Source organism: Doryrhamphus excisus, chromosome 23 (genome assembly GCF_030265055.1).
Source record: "Doryrhamphus excisus isolate RoL2022-K1 chromosome 23, RoL_Dexc_1.0, whole genome shotgun sequence".
Classification (NCBI taxonomy): domain Eukaryota; kingdom Metazoa; phylum Chordata; class Actinopteri; order Syngnathiformes; family Syngnathidae; genus Doryrhamphus; species Doryrhamphus excisus.
This window is the reverse complement of record NC_080488.1, coordinates 1,167,598-1,190,092: the sequence shown is the minus strand read 5'-3', so window position 1 is coordinate 1,190,092 and position 22,495 is coordinate 1,167,598. Positions and strand designations below refer to the sequence as shown.

Here is a 22,495-nt window from a genome sequence, read left to right as displayed (position 1 = left end):
GCGTGTCTGTCTCCTCGCGACATTACGTAAAAACGTCACAAAGACTAACTGGATTTCAATGAAAACATAGGCTTCTGTATACCTGTAGAACCCGGCATTTATTTGTATAGAAACATAACTAAAGTGACAAATATGACGGAAATATTCTCAACTTTATTTGGGCAAAATGAAACTCAGGGACCACCCGGTTCGTCGTCCATGGGATTCGGACCAGGGAAACCTCCGCCGCCTCTCCCGCAGAGTCAAGTCTCTGTGGCGGGGCAGATGCCACCGCAGCTCGGGGATGAGGGGCCTCCCCTGCGGAAGTCCGGAGCCATGAATGAACCTTTTTACTTACTACGAGAACTACCTGGTACTGTACCGTTCTTCTGTACTTGTCTCATTCTGACGTGCTATGAACATACTCGAGAAATAGCCGGGGTAGAGTTTGTAAACAATGCTAACAGCTAACGCCAGACAACCATATGAGCATTTGTGGTAAAGCTAATAATGATTGCAATTTGTTTGACCGACGCAATGGTGGTGAGGCGTGGGTTTTTGTAAAACATCCTTCTGACCTATTTTCCTAAAATAGGATATTTTAAATGCGGGGTTAGCTTAAGGCGAGGAACATCTGTGCTATTCCCCAACTGCTAGCGAGCTAGCACCGCACTGTTCATGTGTTTGACGTCTTAACAATGTCCACTCTGTGTTTAGTGGGAAACGAATTAACGGGCAACACCAACCTCATCACACACTACAACCTGGAGCATGCCTACAACAAGTTCTGTGGGAAGAAGGTGAAGGAGAAGCTCAGCAACTTTCTACCAGAGTTACCAGGTGGGCCTTCATGAGCATAGAAGTTGAACATGTTAGCATGTTAACAGTTAGAATGTTGTATTCTCGTGTTAAACCATGACAAAGTGTCAGATAATGAGGTTTGTACATTTGGAAGTGAGACCTGAAAGAATTTTGGGATGAAGGTGGCTCACTGTGATGTCACAGTGCTCTGGACTTCCTGATATGGGCCTGTGGTACAAGCTGTTAGCTCCACAAGCTGAGCGTGACCAATCACAGCGGAGTGGGCGTGCCCGGAGGCGGGCCATATACAGAATAAATTGAAACAGACCATTTTGGAAATCCAGCTGGAATAGGTGCACATTCTGGAAGATCTAGAAACCGTTTGTGCGGGTTATCATGTGTAGCTGCTCTTTAGGAGTCCACAACTCTATAAAAAGGGACCAACATGAATATAAAAAGTATGGCAATATATTTGCATCTACTAATATCATTTCTATACCGTTCTTTCCATCCATAACCGCTAGCCAGCCTCATCCACAATGTTAGATCTGCATTATGACTCGCATAAAGTTGTGTGCTGACATGTCCTTTTTTTATTTGCCGCAGGTATGATTGATTGTCCCGGCAATCAAGATGGAAGCTCGCTACGGTCGCTGATTGATAAGCCGCCAGTATCCGGAAACTCCTTCAGTCCGCTAACAGGCGCTCTGCTAACAGGCTTCAGACTACACACCGGGCCGGTAATGATCAAATCGTTACGACGTTTGGATGAGGTTGAAGTGGAAGAACGTCTATATGATCTTTTACATTATCCTTTTTTTTTTAGTTCTAGTCAGGAAATCTGTTCTTCTATGAGTAAATAATACAAACCACATTTATGTTTCCCAGCTACCAGAACAGTACAGACTCATGCACATACAGCCTCCAAAGAAGAAGAGCAAACACAAGCACAAGCACCATCGCCCGCAGGACCCATTACCACAAGGTAGGACGTGACCCCCCCTAAAGCCCCCCCACACACATGAACGAGCACACCGTCTCTTTAGATCGGTTAATGTGTTTCCTATGTGATGATACAGCAGAGACGCCATCAGACACTGACCCCAAGAAGAAGAAGAAAAAGAGGGATGACGATCCCGACCGCAAGAAGAAGAAAAAAGACAAGAAAAAGAAGAAGGTAGGAAACATGGACGCCATACATCCTGCAGACATTTACTAAACATGAAAAATTATGATTTATTCAAACATATTTCATACAAACCTTTTGGAAATAATTTTTAGCCTGTATTTTTAATTAATTTTAATTTTGGCCATTTAAAAATAATATGAAAAATATAACATTGACTTGCTGCACCGGCAAGTTATTGTAGTTTGAGCCAACATTGCGCTTCGTATTGCAAGTATTGTTACATTTACGGTGTGTTTGTGCACCAGTTCCTTTGGTATTCCATTGGAATACTTTTTATCTAATAGACCGACACATGTAGACATGACCATATCCTTCTTTTATCCTGTCATTTCAAGTATGATGGTACAAAGACTGAATACACTCACACACAAAATGAAGAGCACCCAATGCTGAGAATATACGGCTGCCTCGTCGTAAGACACCACGCATTAATAGGAGGAAAACGACATGCGTTTTTGCATTTAGTCGTAACGCAAACACTAATTCTTAATCCTTAAACCTTGAGCTCGCTTCTTCAAATTCCACATCTGGCCACCACAAACCTGCATCTCCAAAGTCCTAATGATGCTGTTGGTTCCCCCCTTCCAGAACCGCCACAGCCCCGATCACACTGGCCTCGCCGGCTCACAGCCCAACAGCAACAGCCTCAGATAGGCCCCAGCACCGCGTGTTTTGCACGAGCGACTTCTTTTTTTTTTTTTTGTTTTGGTTTTGTAAGCGAGTGTGTGTACAGAGAACTGTTATTATTCCAAGTACAGTACCAGGCAGTTGGGCTCATTGAAAGGGAAGGGGTGTCTAAACCTTGAACTGGTACTGATGTACTACTATACTGCTGCGTGATGCGTTCAAAGGCAGAGGGACGAACGTTGCAGTGGATACTTTGGATGTCAATGTTATAAGAACATTTCAACTTATTACCAAAATGAAATAAACTTCCATTACAGTCTTTACTTTTTCTCCTTTCGGCGCGTTCGCTAGCTTAGATTTAGAACACACCAAGCCATTCACCGTCAAAGTCCATTTGTATTGGTTGAATGAGTCTTCAACCAATAGCAAAGATGCCTTCAGTGACATCGGGTCGTTAGACTTTATTGTGTCCGACCCACTGAGGAGAAATCCATAATTATGGTCCAAACAAACATCAGGTATGCACATATTGAGAGGCAGATGACAACATAAACATAAAAAACTTTACTCCAAATTCAACCAAGGGTGTCCAAACTGCGGCCCCTGGCCCTTTTTTGATCGGCCCTACAATTAAACAAGAAAACTCATTTTAAAAAAAAGCAAAATGAAGAAAAAAGAGCAGTCATTTTACAAAATATTAGAATCAAGTGATAATTTCACCTTGTTTCCCTTGCTGGGAAATGTTGGTACACCCCCTGTATGAATCCTTCTGGGTGGTCATAATACAGTCGTAATACAGTCTTTCTCAAATAGGGGGTGGGGGGAGTCATTGTAATGCAGACCTACCAACATGTACTCATCTATAGTACTCAACATGCAATTTCACTCTCGAATACGCTCGTATGCAATACATTTTGTCGCATTTTCCTGGTTTCAGTTCCGGGTGGGGGGTACAACACAACACGGAGAATAATTAAGAAGCGTTGCTGTAACGCGTGTTAGCCGGGAAGAACACTTTACTTTTGTGTTTTGGAGATATTGTAAATAAAAACTTTTCCACAAAGGCTTCTTTCATACATTTTATTGGTTGATGAAATGCACCAAATGCTTGATTACATGATTGCTGCTAATAGACAAGCATAGAGTAGTAGTAATACCAATGGGATTACATAATGAATGATAAAATACACGGCAAAGGACGTCGTCAGAGGTGCTGATTAAATGTCAGGAGCAAAACTTTCCTACCTCGGAACAAACAGTGGCATGGGTTGTAATGAAATAGATCGGATTTAGCGATCCGCGTTTTTTTGATAAACTGCAGGAATGCTAAATCAACACCGCCGACACCTTCGAGTCGGTCGGGCAAAGGCACCGAGTTTAGACACGGTTCAGAATAAAATGTAGGAAATGATCAAAGATGGCATGTATTCAACACATACAAACACGGAAATGCATAGTCGAGAAAAAAAATAAAACACAAATCACTCTTTACAAACTGATTGCATAATTCCAAGCTGCGTCCTAATACAGCTCACGTGGCTTCTCGGCTTATTTTAATCATATAAACTATCATAAAACACAGCCGGCATCACCTTGTTCACACACTGCAACATACTGTACACACACACACACCATATATGGTAAAGCCAGCGGACTATATCAGCATATAAACGCTCGCCTCGCTACTATTTACACAACAGTTTTGGCAGGATTGTTACTCGAGAATCAACACGACAACAAAAGGCTTTTAAAGCAGGCAATCATCTTCGCATACTACAAAACATCGGCCGCCACTCCAACCAATGCTTCCCTTTTTTTTTTTTTCTTTAATGCTACTGCAGCTAAAGTATAAAAAAATACACTTTCAATACATATTTTATACACACACTAGCTCATTTCTGTGCATAAAAGCAGTACAAAGTGTTTCAATAACACGTACACATGAATATCAGTCATATTCATATACAAAATATTAATGCCAAGGGTTCATTCGGCTCCGCTGTGAGCCACACGATGATGCAATGATGGTGTTTGCGGACTGGGAATTTTTCATTTGTGAAAAAAAAAAAAAAAAGGACGGACAGACGGCGTCGTGGGCTGCAGAGAGACGGTACAAAGGAGGAAATGGAGGAGGTAGATATGGCGTCTCTACAACCAGCCTATGTGCAGATTCAACGTGCTTGAAATGTCTCTAAAAAAAAAAAAAAGATGCTTCGTAGCATCCCGACGTTTACGAAGCGGACCTCTGTAGAAAGAGCATGATTAATTATTCACGATTAATCACACGCTATATAGACTTCATTCTGCGCGCTCAAACAATACGACGATCCAAGCTGCTCTTTGGTGTTAGCCATGATTTGTCTTTGAAGGGTTTCAAGTACCGTGATGTCCGCAGAGTAACGGCGGGCCACCTCGGGGACGCCGGCGTGTCTTTGCATCGTCTTGTCGGGTCGAACCTACAGTATGTATGGCTTTGGATCGCACTGGTTTGGCTCTGTGACGTCCCCCACAAAATAAATAAACACTGTTAGTCCCCACATCACACCACGGCATCCACACGGCACACGGGCGGCTTTCGGGGAGGGGGCGTTCCTATTTTCACGTATAATAGTGTTTATAATGACATCTATTGTCCAAATAAATCTAATTCTGCTCGTTATGAAGGCACATACAAAAAAAAAATCCTGAAATTCCCCAAATCCTTGCTTCCTAAGCCTGGACCGCTGCCTGGCCGTTGCTGTGGTGCTTGTCGTAGCCGTTGGCGTCCGTGTGGTTGAGCGCTTGCATCTCCTGGCCGGCGGCCCTCTTGTCTCGGGCCTTCTTCTCCCTCACCAAGGACCTGCGGTGGTAGAAGAGGTAACCAGGCAACAGGAAGCCGGCCAGGGAGAGCACCAGCAGGCCCACGTTGATCTGATGATGAAATAGAAACAGGAAGTTAAAAAGGAGTATTGGCGTATGACATCACGCAAGTGGTTCCCGCGGCTAAAACCGCCATGATAGCTCATCAATCATCGGGTCCTCACCCAGTGAGGGTTTCCTTGAAGCGGGCCGACCATGGCGATGAAGAGGGGCTGCTGGAGAAGAGCCACCACGGCGCTGATCATGGACTGGAGGCCGGTAAGCGTTCCAAAGTGGTTGGACGGGTATCTGAGTCGGGAGGGGGATCGGATGCTTACCATGATATTTATCACGAGACATGTGTTCCAGGATCCGGGAGAGAAAACTCACACAGCAGCATAGAGACCTCCGCAGCAGGAGTGGATGAAGCCTCGGACCATGGTGTGGAGAATGAAGGTCAGGATCTAGAAGGAAAAAAAAAAAGCCAAACATTCACGGCTTAGCTCCTCGCAGACATGAAGCGTGTCAGTTAGACGCGTTCTCCACCTGAAGCGGAAGGCAGTCGATGAGGGAGCAGCATCCGAAAGCGATGAGGAGCAGGTTGGTGAGGATGAAGGCCCTCATGGCGTTGGTCACTTTCTGGATCTTACGGTCTCGCTTGGGTCCGCTTGATTGGCTGATGGTGTGGGGATTAATTCATTATGAAATCCGACTTTAGCTCCAGACATGCTAGGTAAGGATCCCCTACCTTTTTTCCGTTCCTGCCGAGAAGGGCTTCTCCTCCTCGCACTCCTTCATCTTCCAGTCCATGATGTAACCGATCAAAGGACACGTGACCAAGCACAGCAGCTGCAGCGTGCCGAATATGGACGAGTAGAAGCTCACTGAAAGAAAGCACGATCACGTCACCGAGGGAACGAAGACGAAGTTCAGACGCAGGACGCCGTCGCTGCTCACCTTTCTCTGCGCTCTCAGCGACCAACTGGTCAGAAGCTGAAATGTGGAGGAACAAAAAGAACGTCAATCATTAAAGAGACAGTATAGCCCTCCATATGGAGACTTGAGACGGGACGGGAGACTTGACACTGACGGTGCTCTTGGCCGTGCGTCACCATGAACTCCAGCATCTTGTTCATGGCGCCCATGAAGAAGATGATCCTCAGCTGGGACATCCCCATGGTCACCAGACTCCACAGGAAGATGGGCGAGAAGACGGAGCGCCGGAACGGGACGGCGTCTGATGGAGGACCACACAAGAGAGTTGTTCGAATCCTGATGGTCATACATGTTTTATAACTCGAAGACAACATCACAAGATGTTCCTTCAACGTGTGGCCTGGGGGTCATTTGTGGCTCATGGCTGTTTTTGATTGGCCTGTGTTCTTTTCCCGATCCTATACAACCCATCTTGTATGTGTTCCTTCCAGCACAGGAGATCCAGTCGGTCATGTGACCCGTATACCGTATCTCTAGATTGTCTACGAGTCTCTAATTAGTGACCTACTGCTCGCAACATCGCCTCCATTGGGAAGTTTCTCTGTGGAGTGTTGGAGGTCTCCATTTTGTTCCCTCAGCCTCTCTCCAGCGCTCTTCTGGTCCGACGACGGCAGCTCTTGCAGCGTGAGGATCTTACTGTAAGCCACGGGAAACACGCATGAGACCACGAAGCTCCCGTGCCGTCCCGTATAAGCGCATGGTCCCGTATGGACGCCACGCTGACCTGTAGTCCACCTCTTCGGGCGTGGGGAAACCTTCTGTGGGCCAATTTAGGAAGCAGTTGAAGAAGACGAAAGCGGCCAGGCCCGCCCAGACCCACATGATCACCTGGAAGGATACGCCTGCATCGTAGATCAGCTGAAGGAGGCAAGACGCACAAAACATTGTTAACGATCACAAATGGACACCGTTACTGTTGCTGTGTTTGATCTTGGATAGGTGACCTTGACCCCAGGGAAGGTGACGGCAGACGAGGCGTAGGAGCCAATCATCAAGGACATGACGGTGGAGCTCAGGGCACCGAACATGTTGGGCAGCTGGAAGCACAAAAGGACAAAACATGTAAGTGTGCATCTTTAATAGCTCATATTGTTTGAACTTTATGAAAGAAGATATACGTTTGTACTCCCAGTAGCCTTTCCAAATATTACAATATATTACAATATTACTTAATAAGACATATTGTGGGAATTTTTAAGGAGGCGGGCAGGTACAAAAAGTCCTAAGTTTTCCATTGAGATATGCTAGTAGTCCATTTTACGGCGGTTCAACACTGCATTTTTCCGCCAAGTCAGGGGTCTCAAACATGCGGCCCGTGGGCCAAATGTGGCCCGCAGGACACTAGTTTGAGGCCCCCGCCTTGATATGAAAGTTTAATGTTAGTTTGATATGGATGCTGTATGGTATCATGTACCCGGAAAAAATTATTATGTTTGATTCATGTTCATGTTAAAGGTTAAATAACTGTTAATAGTTATCCTCCCGATCCGTGTGGAAGTGGTAAGTTTTTGGCTATTTAAGTTCAAAGGGAATAACTTGAAGGCTACCGTTTAGGTCGCTAGCTCTCTAGTTTGCGAGTTAGCATTGTGGCTCGAGACCCTGCAGTTGCGCAATATGTTGTAAATAAAAAAAAAGAGTATAAATGTGACTATAGTCGTGTTTTGTCATGTCTACAGGGCTCTAATAATGCTTTGTAAATTTTAATCTGAAAAAAATAATTTGTCTACCCAACAACTATATGTGGTTTCTTAAGTTTTTATTATTATTATTATATTTATTTATTACTGATTGATTGATTTTCTTTATTTTTGATTTGTTTATTTATTTTTCATCTTATTTTGTGTAGAAAAATAAAAAAGACAGTGGAAATGTTTTAGCAGAGCTTTTCTTTTAGAAAATTGGAACCAAAGTGAAGTTTTTAAAAAAATTTTGTTTTTAATAAATGCGTTTTTTTTTTTTTTTGGAAAACCTGATGCGGCCCAGTCTCACCCAGACCCGAGCTCCAGTGGCCCTCAAGTAAATTGAGTTTGAGACCCCTGCTCTAAGTCCTCATCATGTGCAAGTTGCTACTCTGACCAGAAGAGGGCAGGCTTTTTCCATGCGTGATTCTGTCATATCAGAAAAAGAAAAAAACTGTTCTGTGATGCAACTGCGCCCTCAGTAACCTTGCGAGCGCAGCCCAGACATTCGAGTACTATTATCCCGAGCGTCATGAGCACAAAAATCATCAAAGTCGTACCCTGACTGGACGGTGACCCCGTACAGCCGACAAAACCAGACCTCCCCACTTGTCAGTACCGCTCGCTGGATTAAAACATGCAAAGGAAGGCTGGCACCAGACCTCACACATCAGTTTGACCTGTTTACAGTAATAAGCAGCTTAGTCCGCGCAACAAAGCGGCCATTGTGGCGCCCTGCACGCCGCGTACTTTTAATTACTTTTTTTTTTAAGTGGGTCAATCACGATTATAAGATCACATGTACGGGTTATGCTGCCTCACAGCCTCCATATTCTCTGTCGTCTACATCCGTGACCGGACGTGAAGTGGCGCCCACGTTCTCCTCATGGATGTAATAAGGTGGTAGAACACAGCGATGCGCTAAAAAAGTTCACATTGTGGAGTTCAAAGTGTCACATGAGGCAAATTAATCTCCCGATGCTCGACTTGTAAGAGTTCCAGTCGGACCTTCTAGAACAAATTAGCGATGCTAACCAACCAAGTGGATTTTTTTACGACAAAAATTTCGTACGCTGTCTCCATTACGGTATAGCTAAAGGTATAGCGTGCACCTAACTAGCCGAGTCCCCAAACAAAGCATCCATAGTGGTTCTATTGGAGTTGGGACACTATAGACAGATTGCGTACAGGGAATCGTTTCATTGTCTTTATGATGTATTGTATGGTATGAATACATGAACAACTCTGTATGCTTTCAAGCACTGCACCGTGCCCTGATGAGATGTTCAAGCGCACTGCGTATTGCTGAGTGTTATTATTGTGTTATATTATTTTATTAATTATTATTATTTTATTTATAATATTTATTTATAATTTAATAAATTTAATAAATTATTTATAATTTATTTATATTATTACATTATTTATGTAATTAAAAAATAATAAATTATAATAATAATAAAAAAATATTATTTATATTATTATGTTATATTAGTGTTCTATTGAAATGAAACGAAAGCTATGCTAACTTGGCTATTTATTGTGTTGGTGGTGGCTAATGTAGCTAAATTACCTAAATTACCTGGAGGCACCCCTCCAGGTTAGCACACCCGTCTAAAGGCACGTGAACTTGATGTTTTTCACCTCTTAGCTCCTGTCCGAGGAAGACCTTGCGGGTCAGCGCTAGCTAGTGCTGACACAGTACAGCGATGATGATGATGATCATGGCGCTGGGTAAACAGGAAAGAAAACGCTTTCCTCAGGATGTGAAGAGGCGCGAGAGGCGAGAGGGGGGGGCTAGAAGGTAGGCGAGAGTTTGCATCTCCGACTTAAGTTCACGTATGTCCAAGCCAACTTATTCCAGTCAACGGCTCACAGTACTAGCAGGACTAGCTCGGCTCCGTTCCCGTCCTCCATCGATGGAATGAAGTGACGTACGGAGGCTCACAAGGGTCAGCCGGTGGAGGAAAGTCTGCCGGCTCGTCACCTCCAATGATGTCAAGCGTTCCTCCCGCTGGGCTCGCTCACCTACCTCTGGTCCCACCTTGGCAGTGACTTTAATCGGCGCTAATCGCTTGCACTGCCGGCCAAATTGGGGCTTAATTATGCAACAGTGGATTCTCAAGGGGAAGTGGAATTCGATAGAAAAATGGCTGACGTATTACTAGTAGATACGGAGTGTAAATGAGTAAGGATTAGAGAAGTAACCCTAAACCCGCCTAAAGCCATCTCGGATAGCTTGGACTAGAAAACAGGGTCTAGATATAGTCCTGGACTAAAACATTGGTATCGTTAGCAGGCCATGATTGGACGCATTGCCAGCTGTCAGTCAAGCCTGTTCCCTCTGTCACTCAATATTATGGACATCGTTTCTAGGTGCAACCCGGATGTTGAGGGTGTCCAGTGTGGGGGGAGCCTTAGGGTCCCATCACTGCTATTTGTGGACGATGTGGTCCTGATGACCTCATCAAGCTGTGACCTTCAGTGGTCAGAACATCCAAATCTGAGCCCGTAGTTCTCAGCTGGAAAAGTGTGGTTGCACCCTCAGGTTGGGAGTGAGGTCCAGCCCCAAGTGGAAGAGTCCAAGTGTTGTTGACCAGTGAGGGAAGACTGGAGCGTTGGGGAAGACTGGAGCGTTGGGGAAGACTGGAGCGTTGGGGAAGACTGGAGCGTTGGGGAAGACTGGAGCGTTGGGGAAGACTGGAGCGTTGAGGGAAGACTGGAGCGCTGGGGAAGACTGGAGCGTTGGGGAAGACTGGAGCGTTGGGGAAGACTGGAGCGTTGGGGAAGACTGGAGCGTTGGGGAAGACTGGAGCGTTGAGGGAAGACTGGAGCGTTGAGGGAAGACTGGAGCGCTGGGGAAGACTGGAGCGTTGGGGAAGACTGGAGCGTTGGGGGAAGACTGGAGCGTTGGGGAAGACTGGAGCGTTGGGGGAGACTGGAGCGTTGGCGGAGACTGGAGCGTTGGCGGAGACTGGAGCGTTGGCGGAGACTGGAGCGTTGGCGGAGACTGGAGCGTTGGGGAAGACTGGAGCGTTGGGGGAGACTGGAGCGTTGGGGGAGACTGGAGCGTTGGGGGAGACTGGAGCGTTGGCGAAGACTGGAGCGTTGGGGAAGACTGGAGCATGAGCCCGACGGGCAGGTTGGGACAGCGTCTGCAGTAATGCGGTCGCTGTACCGGACTTGGTTTACCGGTCAATCTACATTCCTACCCTCTCCCCTATGGTCATGGGCCTCAGGTCGTCACATGCTAGGTTAATTGTGCCCTGTGATTGGCTGGCCACCAGTCCAGGGTGTACCCCGCCTCTCCAGCTGGGATAGGCTCCAGCACCCCCGTGAACCTCATGAGGATAAGCGGTAGAAAATAAATGAATGTATAAATTCAATGCTAACTGGATAGCTTGCTAGCTAATGGCCGTCTGGAGTCCCCACATCAAGCCACCGGGAAGCTAGCCCTAATTCCCTTGACCTTTAACGGTGAACAGCAATTTCTTCCCAGTTCATCCTCCCCATCTGATCATGGATGCCGGGTTATTGCATTAAAGAGGAATGTTCTCCTTACGGGAACTGAAAGGTCAGCTTTGTTTAGGGAAACATGAGCGCGTGGGATGCCTCCAATCAGGACATGACATGGTCTTCCTCCAACAACAACAACAACACAGTGGAGGTCACTCGGTCATTCAAAGTGCAAACGGGGACAAACGTATGTTGATACCACGGGGGTCCAAACGTATCCTAGCGATGGCAACCAAGCATACCAGGCCCACTTTGATACTGGACATTTTGTACAGTAGCCATGCTAACTTTTTAGCGTCATGTCTGGGGTATGAGCCGTTGTGATGTGGCTAGTTTATGGCTTTAAGAACTAGAGTCTTGTTTTCATCTGACAAATCTTAAGTAGGTTTGATCAAGCGTAGAATTCCTACAGTTTCTCTTTCAGCTTGAGTCTTTTATTAATTTTTTTGCTGCTGTTGCTGATATTCTAATAATAGTATTATAATAATAATAATAATAATTGTCATTTTTTTAGTCATTTTTTTCATAGCATTGTGACTTCAGTCCCATAATATTTTAACTTTATTTTTATTCTTTTAATATTATGACTTTATTCTAATATTTCTACTTTATTCTCATAAAATGACTGTTTTTTTTTTAAATTTTTTAAACAGTTTTCCTGTTTAATTGTGGAGGGTCAATAAGTTGCAGCCGCGGGCCACACTGTGGACACCCCTGGTTTATACTTCTATAAACCTTATATTTCTATCCTTGTGATATTTACAGTATGGGGGGGGGGGGGGCAACCCTAAAGTACAGTTGCTGTATTTATTTTATATCATTTATTCTTATTTCAAGAGACGATGCCGTGCTTTTAGCGTCCAACCACACCTTTGTGGCTTTATGTTTCCTCAGTTAGATATTATTTATTTAACAGACTTAGCAGACGAGGTGAATAATTAATCAATGACACGCAAATACGCCAGTTAAAAAGGTTGTGCCCTCAGGATGGGGTGCCCGGGAACTCATGTCAGTGAAATATCCAGTATTACCCAACTCACACTAAATATGTGTGGTATTTAGCGCCGTTGTCCACTTCCTGGCGTAGGATGGCGTAGGGTACGCTAACGTTGAAGGAAGACATAAACACGTGTACTTCTCCTTTCTGTGCCGTGTAAAGATAGTAAAATGTACTTCATATGAGGCCAGAAACTACATTAAAACCTTAGTTTAGAGGTGAGTCGTGTTTTGTGACAAAATGGCTCTCTTGATGGTAAAGGTTGCCGACCCCGGGCTGGTGCAGTGGCGTCTGCCCATACTCGGCTTTGACTCTCTTTATCTTGGCGTCTGTGTGGTGTCCGGTCCCCACATGCGCACGAAACACGTGCACACGTTTGCCCGTCCCCGTGTGTCCGGCGGGGTCGGACGGCGGATTGATTAGCTGCAGACACGGGGAAGGAGCCGAGGGGGCAGGAGAGGGGAAAGGGTGGCCTTGACTGTGAAATAGAGGTGAGTGGGCCGAGCGCCGACGGGGAGGGGGCGTGTGGCCGAGCGCGGGCCGTGATTGGTGGAGAGGACCCGATGGAAAGACGCGTGCGTTGCTGTTGTGGGAACAGGACAAACCCAAATACTTGCCAGGACACGGACGGCGCGGCAACAATAAAGCGCGCTCGATAAAACGTCCTTAGCAGCTGACACATCACACGCAAAAACACATGTCTGCTGTGAATGCAAACAAACACGCACTGTTTCCTCAGCTGAGGCAAATAGAGGCCGCCGCCGCCACGCTGACACCTCGCCGCTACCAAAACTATACGAGAACATACGTTTCTCAGAATATCTCTTATGCAACACGGACGCTTTGGGCTTTGGCACGCTTTCAGGCGCCCGCTTTAACGCAAGCAGCTGTGCAAAAAGGACATTTTAGCGCCACCGCGCCACAACCGCGGCCTCACGCGGACCATCTGCATGAGTTTGACTCCAGCTCCACGTGTGGCATCTTAAACATCATTCTTATTTCTCTGTTTCTGCAGCCTTTCACCTTTAGCATACTTGTAATGGAAGACTTGGCGCACACGCCGTCAACACTTGGAGGACGCCACGTGGTGCTGGTGGCGCCGGTTATAGCAAACGGCATCAAACATTGCTGCTCTGACACGCTTGTTGACAGCTGACGGATTGTTTATCCTTCAAAAGTGGGTTGTCCCGCCTTAGAACGTTAGAGCACGTTAGCAGTACGCCACAATAACACAGACAATGGAACCTCCAAGGTCAAACATGCTGAATGGGAAAGCCCTATGTAAGCCCTGTGTGCGCCCTATGTGTGCCCTATGTGTGCCCTATGTGTGCCCTATGTGTGCCCTATGTGTGCCCTATGTGTGCCCTATGTGTGCCCTATGTGTGCCCTATGTAAGCCCTATGTATGCCCTATTTAAGCCCTATGTGTGCCCTATGTGTGCCCTATGTGTGCCCTATGTGTGCCCTATGTGTGCCCTATGTGTGCCCTATGTGTGCCCTATGTGTGCCCTATGTAAGCCCTATGTATGCCCTATGTATGCCCTATTTAAGCCCTATGTATGCCCTATGTATGCCCTATGTATGCCCTATGTAAGCCCTATGTAAGCCCTATGTATGCCCTATGTAAGCCCTATGTATGCCCTACGTATGCCCAGTTGAAGCCCTATGTAAGCCCTATGTATGCCCAATTTAAGCCCTATGTAAGTCCAATGTGTGCCCTATGTTAGTCCTACGTTAGTCCTACGTTAGTCCTACGTAAGTCCTACGTAAGTCCTACGTAAGCCCTATGTAAGCCCGAAGCCTATGTAAGCACTAAGTCTATGTATGCCCTACGTTTGCCCTACGTTTGCCCTATGTATGGCGTACAAGTAACAGAAAGTTCAGACATAGAACATCAACAACAGTAAAATATGGTGGCGGTAGTGTGATGGTCTGGGGCAGTTTTGCTGCTTCAGGACCTGGAAGATTAGAGTTGCTAAGTGGAAGCACAAATATGAATTGTGCTCACATTTTTCTGTAGTAAAAAGCCAAAGAAGAATCAAACGATGGACTTTAAAACCGTATTTCCCAATTGGACCCTGAAGGTTCCACGATATGTGTAGCGGATGTCCACAGCAATATGGCAGCCAAACATCATCAGGGCGTGTCTTGTGCGTCTCACCGTGAGCGAGGTGAAGGTCAGGCAGATGCCCCCGAAGCCGTTCAAGGACAGCGCCAGGAAGATGAGGGCGGAGAGCGCTGCAGAGGAAAAGAGGAGGAGCCTAAAGTCGGCGTGGTGTCTTGGTGTTTATGGCCACGAGTCTTTCATTCCGGAGTGCGACGCCACACGAAAACCAAACACACCACGCCGACCACTGTAGTGCATTTCACCGGACACAACATTAGGTACACTTAGCGGCGTCCTTGATCATGTGACCTCGTTAAGAGCAATCGGCTGTGATTTCAATGTGCAGGCGTACCTAATAATAAGACATGTTGTTTGTATTGGAGGGTGGCTATTTCCTCAGCTGATGGCGAGGCGGTGGAACATACTCGGGGACCGAGCTATTCCTGGCGTGGGATGACATCACAGCCATCCCAACCGTGTGTCCGACTTTGTTTACACTCTTGCCAGGGACGCATTAGCGAGCTCTTCAATGTGACGGCCATGTTCTTTTCTGATACTTGGCAATCATCGCCTCGCAGTACGGCGGTGATAGACGTGAAGGTTAGCGTGTTAGCGTGTGTGCGTACTCACTGTGAGGGTCGTAGGAAGACACGGCCATGATGATGCAGGAAAAACCAAAACAAAAGCTGTAACCAAAGGAATGTTTCATGAAGTGATGACTCAGGGTACCGTGAGAAAAATATACAAGCTCTGTGATTGGCTGGCTCATACACCCTACGTACGTAAGCGCCCCGCCTACGTTCATTGACTGACACACAAAAGACACGTCCCACCCTCCTGGTTTGGGAATGTCATCGGTCTGCTTTTACCACAAACGCCATCACTACGAAAGAATGAAACATCACGCCCTGCGTTGGCTTTATTCCACATAGTAGCGTGGATTCCCATAGTGGGAAAAGAAAGCCGGTTTACTACTTAACCCACGGGGGTCCAAAGTGGGGCCCGGCCTTTTTATCAGCAGTTTAAAAATAACATTTAACAAAAAAAAGAGCAGTAATTTTACTAGAATATAGTAGAAATATTATTTGGGGGAGAGGCGGGGTACACCCTGGAGTGGTGGCCAGCCAATCACAGGGCACATATACAACAATCATTCCTATGGACAATTTGGAGTGGCTAATGTCCCTAGCATGTTTTTGGGAAGGGGGAGAACACGCAAACGCCACACAAAGATGGCCGAGGGAGATTCTAAGCACCTCATCGGCCATCTTCATAAATGTTATTTGCTGATTGCAAATCAGCATTACCTGCCCGTCAGGCGAATGGGGCGTGGCCCAAACTTGTCCATCAGGATCCCGAGTGGAAGGGTGGTGGCGCTGAGCAGGAAGGAGCCGATGGTGAAGCCCAAGTTGAGCATCTCTTCCTGGTCCACGCAGCTCAGCCACTCCTCCACCTCGCCGTCCGAGGAGTTGCCCAAAGACACCAGCACCGAGTCGTTGGCTGTGGAGGGAGTGACGCGGTTGGTTGATTAGTTTCTCCGTGTATTCCCTTGGCTTTGACCGCGCCAATCAAAACCGGTTTCTACGCAGTCTCAAAGCTGGTGTCTACGGAGACGGCGAGTGGGCCCACCTGAGCAGAGGTGCGAGTAGAAGCCCTCTCGCTTCAGCATGATGAGCAGCGAGCCCCAGCCCAAGAGCACGGCAGAACACAGCAGGTTCTCTATCACTGCCGTCACCGCCATCCACCAGCGCCTCCTGTAGGCCTGGAGGAGAGATGGCGCCATCGCTGTGCTGTGGGAAAAAAAGGGGAAGGATGTTACTGGTACACAAAATGAGTAGTTATGGGGTAGGAACCTAACCATAAACACTACTCATTAGTTCCTTGGTAACTACTCTAAATGTGTGTGTGTGTGTGTGTGTTTCCTGCCCTTAGCAGAGCGATGGGAGGTGCATCACAGGTGTGGTTGATTAGCAATCAGGTGGTATAAACCAACCATAACCAACTAACCTACCAACTTACCAACCAACCTACCTATCTAACAACTAACCAAGCAACCTACGTACCAACCAACCTAGCTACCTACAAACCAACCAACCTACCAACTAACCAACCAACCTACCAACTAACCAACCAACCTATCTACCTACCTACCAACTAACCTACCTACCTACCAACCAACCTATCTACCTACCGACCAACCTACCTACAAACCAACGTATCTACCAACTAACCAACCAACCAACCTACCAACCTACCTACCGACCAACCAACCTACCTACCTATCTACTTACCAACCAACCAACCTACCAAAGTACCACCTTACCTACCTACGGACCAACCAACTTACCTACCAACCAACCTACCTACCTACCAACCTACCTACAAACCAACGTATCTACCAACTAACCAACCAACCAACCTACCTACCAACCTACCTACCTACCAACCAACCAAAGTACCACCTTACCTACCTACCTACCGACCAACCTACCTACCGACCAACCTACCTACCAACCTACCAACCAACCTATCTACCTACCTACCAACGTACCTACAAACCAATGTATCTACCAACTAACCAACCAACCTACCTACCTACCTACCAACCAACCTATCTTCTTACCATCCAACCAACCTACCTACCTACTAACCTACCAACCAACCAACCTACCTAATTGTAATATATTATATTTATGTGTATTTATGTGTTTTGTCCTAAAGATGATGTTAATGTGCTGGCAGCCTTTTCTAAATATTTGACTCTCCCCACCTAAAACATGGCTAGGAATTAATTGTGTGACTAACGAGGCCCCCCGTGGTGACTGATTGTTACGTATGCCCCGCTTTGACGCCTGCTGTTTTGTGTCTTTTGCGCTTGCAGAGAAGTCCGTAAAGGCAACGTTTGCATGTGAACGCACCACCGTGGGAAGAGGAGACATCCTTCCAGCATCTCCCGGCCACAGCAGCGGATCAACCACAATTGAAAGGTTATGCACATAAACGCACCGTGTGACACATGACGCGCGGAGCAAATAATACCACAGCACATATGACAGGTCGCTGCAACCCGGGGCGTCAATGACCCGCACTCGTCGCCAACTTCCTGCCACGCACACAGCCGGCTGGAAGCAGCGTTCCAAATATAAGCAGCTATTTCTTTTGGCGTTCCAGCAGCAAGGAGTGGGTGGGAAGACAGGGAGGGAATTCTTTGGCCTCAAGCAGCTTTTCTAATGAGCGCCTTCAAGTGTGCAAGCGTATGTGATCTCATGGGACGCTCTGCTGTGTGTGTGTGTGTGTGTGTGTGTGTGTGTGTGTGTGTGTGTGTGTGTGTGTGTGTGTGTGTGCGCCCCACTTGTGTGTCCAAATGTGAGCATGAAACAAGCGTGTAATGTGATTATCTGCAGTCCGGTGGGCTGAAGAGGGACTTTTTGACACTGCACACACGCACTGCCATTAACACGTCATTACCCACCAATGGGGCAGACATGAGTAGCCGATCTGGAGTTCATTAGCAATTAAAGGCGTTCTGTTATGATATGACTGTCTGTCTGATATGACATGCATCATAAAAGTATAAACATACTGTATATAGATATGATATGCCATCATATAGGTGTATATGCATATGATATGGCATCATATTGGCGTATATGCATATGATATGGTATCATATTGATCTGTATACATATGATATGGCATCATAGAGGTGTATATACATATGATATGGCATCATAGAGGTGTATATACATATGATATGGCATCATATTGATCTGTATACATATGATATGGCATCATATAGGTGTATATGCTAATGATATGGCATCATATAGGTGTATATACATATGATATGGCATCATATCGGTGTATATACATATGATATGGCATCATATAGGTGTATATACATATGATATGGCATCATATCAGTGTATATGCTTATGATATGGCACCATATAGGTGTATATACATATGATATAAGGCATCATATAGGTGTATATACATATGATATGGAATCATATCGGCGTATATGCATATGATATGGCATCATATAGGTGTATATGCATATGATATGGCATCATATAGGTGTATATGCATATGATATGGCATCATATAGGTGTATATACATATGATATGGCATCATATAGGTGTATATACATATGATATGGCATCATATTGGCGTATATGCATATGATATGGAATATCGGCGTATATGCTTATGATATGGCATCATATAGGTGTATATGCATATGATATATGGCATCATATAGGTGTATATGCATATGATATAAGGCATCATATAGGTGTATATACATATGATATGGCATCATATAGGTGTATATGCATATGATATGGCATCATATAGGTGTATATGCATATGATATGGCATCATATAGGTGTATACACATATGCTATGGGATCATATAGGTGTATATGCATATGATACGGCATCATATATGTAAATGCATATGATATGGCATCATATATGTATATACATATGATATGGCATCATATAAGTATATACATATGATATGACATCATATAAGTATGAACATATATACGTATGAGATGGGAGCAGTGCAGAAATCCACAGCAGCCACGGTGTCACCTGAGATGTTGCATGGATGATGGTTCCAGTATAGCAGTATACCAGTATAGCAGTATACCAGTATAGCAGTATACCAGTATAGCATGTTTAGTATGCTCAGCAACACGCACTCGCATGCTCTACTTGGCATGTTGGCGTTTTGCACACGCATGATTTATACGTCCACGTGGAGCCGGCGTTAGCTCTTTTCAAACTTTCCCGCCTCTTTTGTCTCTTCACACACTGGCGGCACGAGGTCCAAATGGTGTGTGTGTGTGTGTGTGTGTGTGTGTGTGTGTGTGTGACGTTTGTAACGGGGCGCTCATGTTGTTATGACCCGCGAAGGTCAACCCACAACAAAGACTCACAAATAAGCTCAGGACGCCAAGAGGCAGCTTTGGGTTGACGGACACATGTGAGACCAACTGTCGCAGCACTGTGAAGTGTGTGTGTGTGTGTTTGTTTTTATGGGTGTGTGTGTGTGTGAGAGAGAGAGACGGCCATATAAGGAAACTACTTCCTGAACTACCTGAGCCCAACGGCAAGCTGAATGATGCAATCTTACAGTAGCTTTATAATCCTCATCATTAAAATATGATTTTAGATGGCGTGTCAAGAAAATGAGATCCGGTAGAAATGGTAATTAAATAAAATGTCCTCCATTAAAAATAAAAGACAATCCTTAGCTAAGATGCAATTAGCATGAATGTATGATTTGATCATCCTTTACAGCACAGGTAGCAACACAAGTATCCATCTCAAGTCAATCAGTCAAATCTTTATTGCTAATGTACAAATGAACAAAGGGAAGCAAATACAACACTTTAACTTATTAACGTGCGTTTGTTTGTAAAAAATGCTAATGCTAATGGTCAAATGTGTAATGATGTAATGAGGTGATGATGCGTTTGAGGCTTCACGTCGTTCAACGATTCCCTTCCTTTACAGGAAATACGGTACAATAATAGTTATAAGGAATACGTGGAAGTGAAATCAAATGTAAAAAGCAAGATAAATGATTCATAGAGTAAAATAATAAAGTAGCTAAATAGTAATAAAAGTGTTTTTCGTTTAAAGAGTGGCAAAATGAGAAATGCTAACCGGGATGGATAGATGGATTATTGTGATAACCGCTATGATTATGATGACTTTTCCCTTTCAAGTCCTGTTGTTGGTGCTCCCATCCAGGCTTCCCCACCGGGATGTTTCTGACCTCGACCACTCATGTTTGCCGTACCCTGCGGGACACCCAAAACTGCAGAGAAAACGCGTTCTTTTCGCTAGTTTCCGAGAAAATAAACCAAACCCCGCAGGAGTTCCGAAGTACTGAAAAGCCGCGACGGAGCCCCGATGCTGAGAACAGCTGTCTCTCCGCGGGCAGGGCCTCGGGCCGGCGGGGTCCGGTTACTCCGCCTGCGGGGACGGTCTGTAGCGGACCCCTCGGCAGAGTCTGCTGCCACGTTCACGTGCACAGCCCATGCTCGTAATATTCAGCATGCAAACACATGAGCCAACTCTTCGGCTATTAATAGAGGAGGCTCCCTAAATACACTCACAACACCAGCTGGGGGGTTCAAGCACTTTGGCTAAAGAAGAAAGCACAAGTGTACCCGCTTAAATATGAGCGTTAGCTATTAAAACATCATAGTTAGCAATAGCAACGTCAGTCGTTTAAATGACAAATCATTTTACTTATAATGGATAGTTTCGATTATGGAACATTATTTATTATTAAGTCTTATTACTAAGACTTGACCTTAAAGTTAAAAGTTAAAGTACCCGAATTTCCATGGAGTCAGTAAAGGCAACACGGTTATCTCCCCCCCAGTCAAACTGCTACTTTTACGTCCGACATCGAACTCGTTTGCGTGTGTGTGTGTGTGTGAATGTAAGGCATACAAATAAAGTTTTTAAAAGTTGTGCTGTTCGTATAGCGCTCAGAAATCCCCCCCCCCCTCGCACTTCCTATAACACGCAACCTGAGACTTTTTTTCCTCCCATCTTCCAAGTTAAACCATCTCCTCGTCCAAGAATGGGGCCCGAAAGGCAACATTTTTGAAATAAAGTTGAATTTGAATCGCCACGTGTGAGAGAGAGAGAGAGAGAAAGACAGAGCCGGTTCGCCCAGTTGCGTTCAGGGCCAAACTTTTTATGCCCTTTCCCATCACATTGTGGTACATTTAAGGAGGAAATAACACTTACTTTAGCAGTGGAGCTTGTCAGGGAGGAAAGTGATGACTTTGAGTCTTTTGGCGACTTTTTGTTTCACTCTACGACTCTTTCTTCCGGTTCTCGCGTCCAAAAAAAAGTGACTTCAAACTCCAAAACTTCTTCCTCCTGCTGCTTCTTGCTTTCCAGAAAGAGTCCACGCTTCTTTTGTCTCACGTCAAGCGCCCCCTCTGTTCCTTAATGTGACTTCTAATCTCCGCCCTCTTGTCAAGGCGTGGAAAGAAGTCGCCAATCAGCTGCAGCCGGCTACAGTCACTGGGTGGTGTGGAATAAACTCCTGTGTCCGCTTCACATATGTTCTTACTCAACTGGAGAGAGTACTAGGCCTGTTATTACAGCTATGGTTATAAAGTACATTTTTATTATCATTTCTAATGTTTAGAATATTTCAAGTTGAGTGTTGATGGCGGAATGTCGTAATGTGATTCCTCTCAAGATGGCGTAACGTGATTCCTCTCGCGTCACACAGCCGCGGTTCTGCCTCTGCTGTGGCTTTTTTCCTTAATGGCCTCGTCAATTTCACCCCCCAACTCCGTGGACCTTCTGTTCATACACAACCAAAACCAAAAAGTGCTTTTAAAGGCGGTGCGAAAAGGGAATAGCCTTTCACACAGCCGCAGTTCTGCCTCTGTTGTGGCTCGGATATTACCCCCAAAGCCAGAAAATTGCCTGGTCAACTTCATTCCCCAGTTCCATGTTGGTCCTCTTTATACAGAACCTCTCCCAAGGGGAAAAAGGTAGTACCCTTTCACACAGACGTCCTTCAGTCTGTTATCGCTCTGATACTACCTCCAAAGCCAGAAAATTGCCTGGTCAACTTCATTCCCCAGTTTCATGTTGGTCCTCTTTACACAGAACCCCTCCCAGGGGAAAAAGGTAGTACCCTTTCACACAGCTGCAGTTCTGCCTCTGTTGTGGCTCGGATATTACCTCCAAAGCCAGAAAATTGCCTGGTC

The 22,495-nt window shown here is 45.6% G+C and overlaps 2 protein-coding genes across 3 annotated transcripts; one reads left to right on the top strand and one right to left on the bottom strand.

Annotated features, from left to right (window-relative positions):
* The first annotated feature begins 7 nt into the window (after nt 1–7).
* On the top strand, nt 8–7,111 carry med19a (mediator complex subunit 19a). 2 transcript variants are annotated; one of them, XM_058062949.1, is made up of 6 exons: nt 8–352; nt 697–819; nt 1,387–1,520; nt 1,669–1,765; nt 1,863–1,957; nt 2,558–7,111. In XM_058062949.1, exons 1-6 carry the CDS (start codon nt 133–135, stop codon nt 2,621–2,623), a joined length of 735 nt encoding a protein of 244 aa, XP_057918932.1. In that variant the 5' UTR covers nt 8–132; the 3' UTR covers nt 2,624–7,111. The 2 variants fall into 2 exon arrangements, with proteins under 2 accessions (XP_057918932.1, XP_057918931.1); XM_058062948.1 differs by having other exon boundaries at nt 1,860–1,957; nt 2,558–7,104.
* slc43a1a (solute carrier family 43 member 1a) lies at nt 3,663–21,711 on the bottom strand. The gene is made up of 15 exons (XM_058062944.1): nt 21,513–21,711; nt 16,358–16,518; nt 16,036–16,228; nt 15,359–15,414; nt 14,783–14,859; nt 7,375–7,467; nt 7,155–7,288; nt 6,939–7,066; nt 6,525–6,671; nt 6,392–6,427; nt 6,183–6,318; nt 5,981–6,110; nt 5,825–5,898; nt 5,620–5,743; nt 3,663–5,506 (listed from the first exon to the last, which is right to left on the bottom strand). Exons 2-15 carry the CDS (start codon nt 16,509–16,511, stop codon nt 5,306–5,308), a joined length of 1,683 nt encoding a protein of 560 aa, XP_057918927.1. The 5' UTR covers nt 16,512–16,518; nt 21,513–21,711; the 3' UTR covers nt 3,663–5,305.
* Nucleotides 21,712–22,495: the final 784 nt, after the last annotated feature.

Bases quoted from the DNA above. Each gene is read 5' to 3' on its own strand.
- slc43a1a (XM_058062944.1), bottom strand. From the start codon at position 16,511: ATGGCGCCATCTCTCCTCCAGGCCTACAGGAGGCGCTGGTGGATGGCG. The intron at 7,468-14,782 runs GTGAGACGCACA...TTGTGCTTCCAG, and splicing joins TGACCTTCACCTCGCTCACG to CTGCCCAACATGTTCGGTGC. The intron at 5,507-5,619 runs GTGAGGACCCGA...TTTCATCATCAG, and splicing joins TTCAAGGAAACCCTCACTGG to ATCAACGTGGGCCTGCTGGT.
- med19a (XM_058062948.1), top strand. From the start codon at position 133: ATGACGGAAATATTCTCAACTTTATTTGGGCAAAATGAAACTCAGGGA. The intron at 353-696 runs GTACTGTACCGT...CTCTGTGTTTAG, and splicing joins CTTACTACGAGAACTACCTG to TGGGAAACGAATTAACGGGC. The intron at 820-1,386 runs GTGGGCCTTCAT...TATTTGCCGCAG, and splicing joins CTTTCTACCAGAGTTACCAG to GTATGATTGATTGTCCCGGC.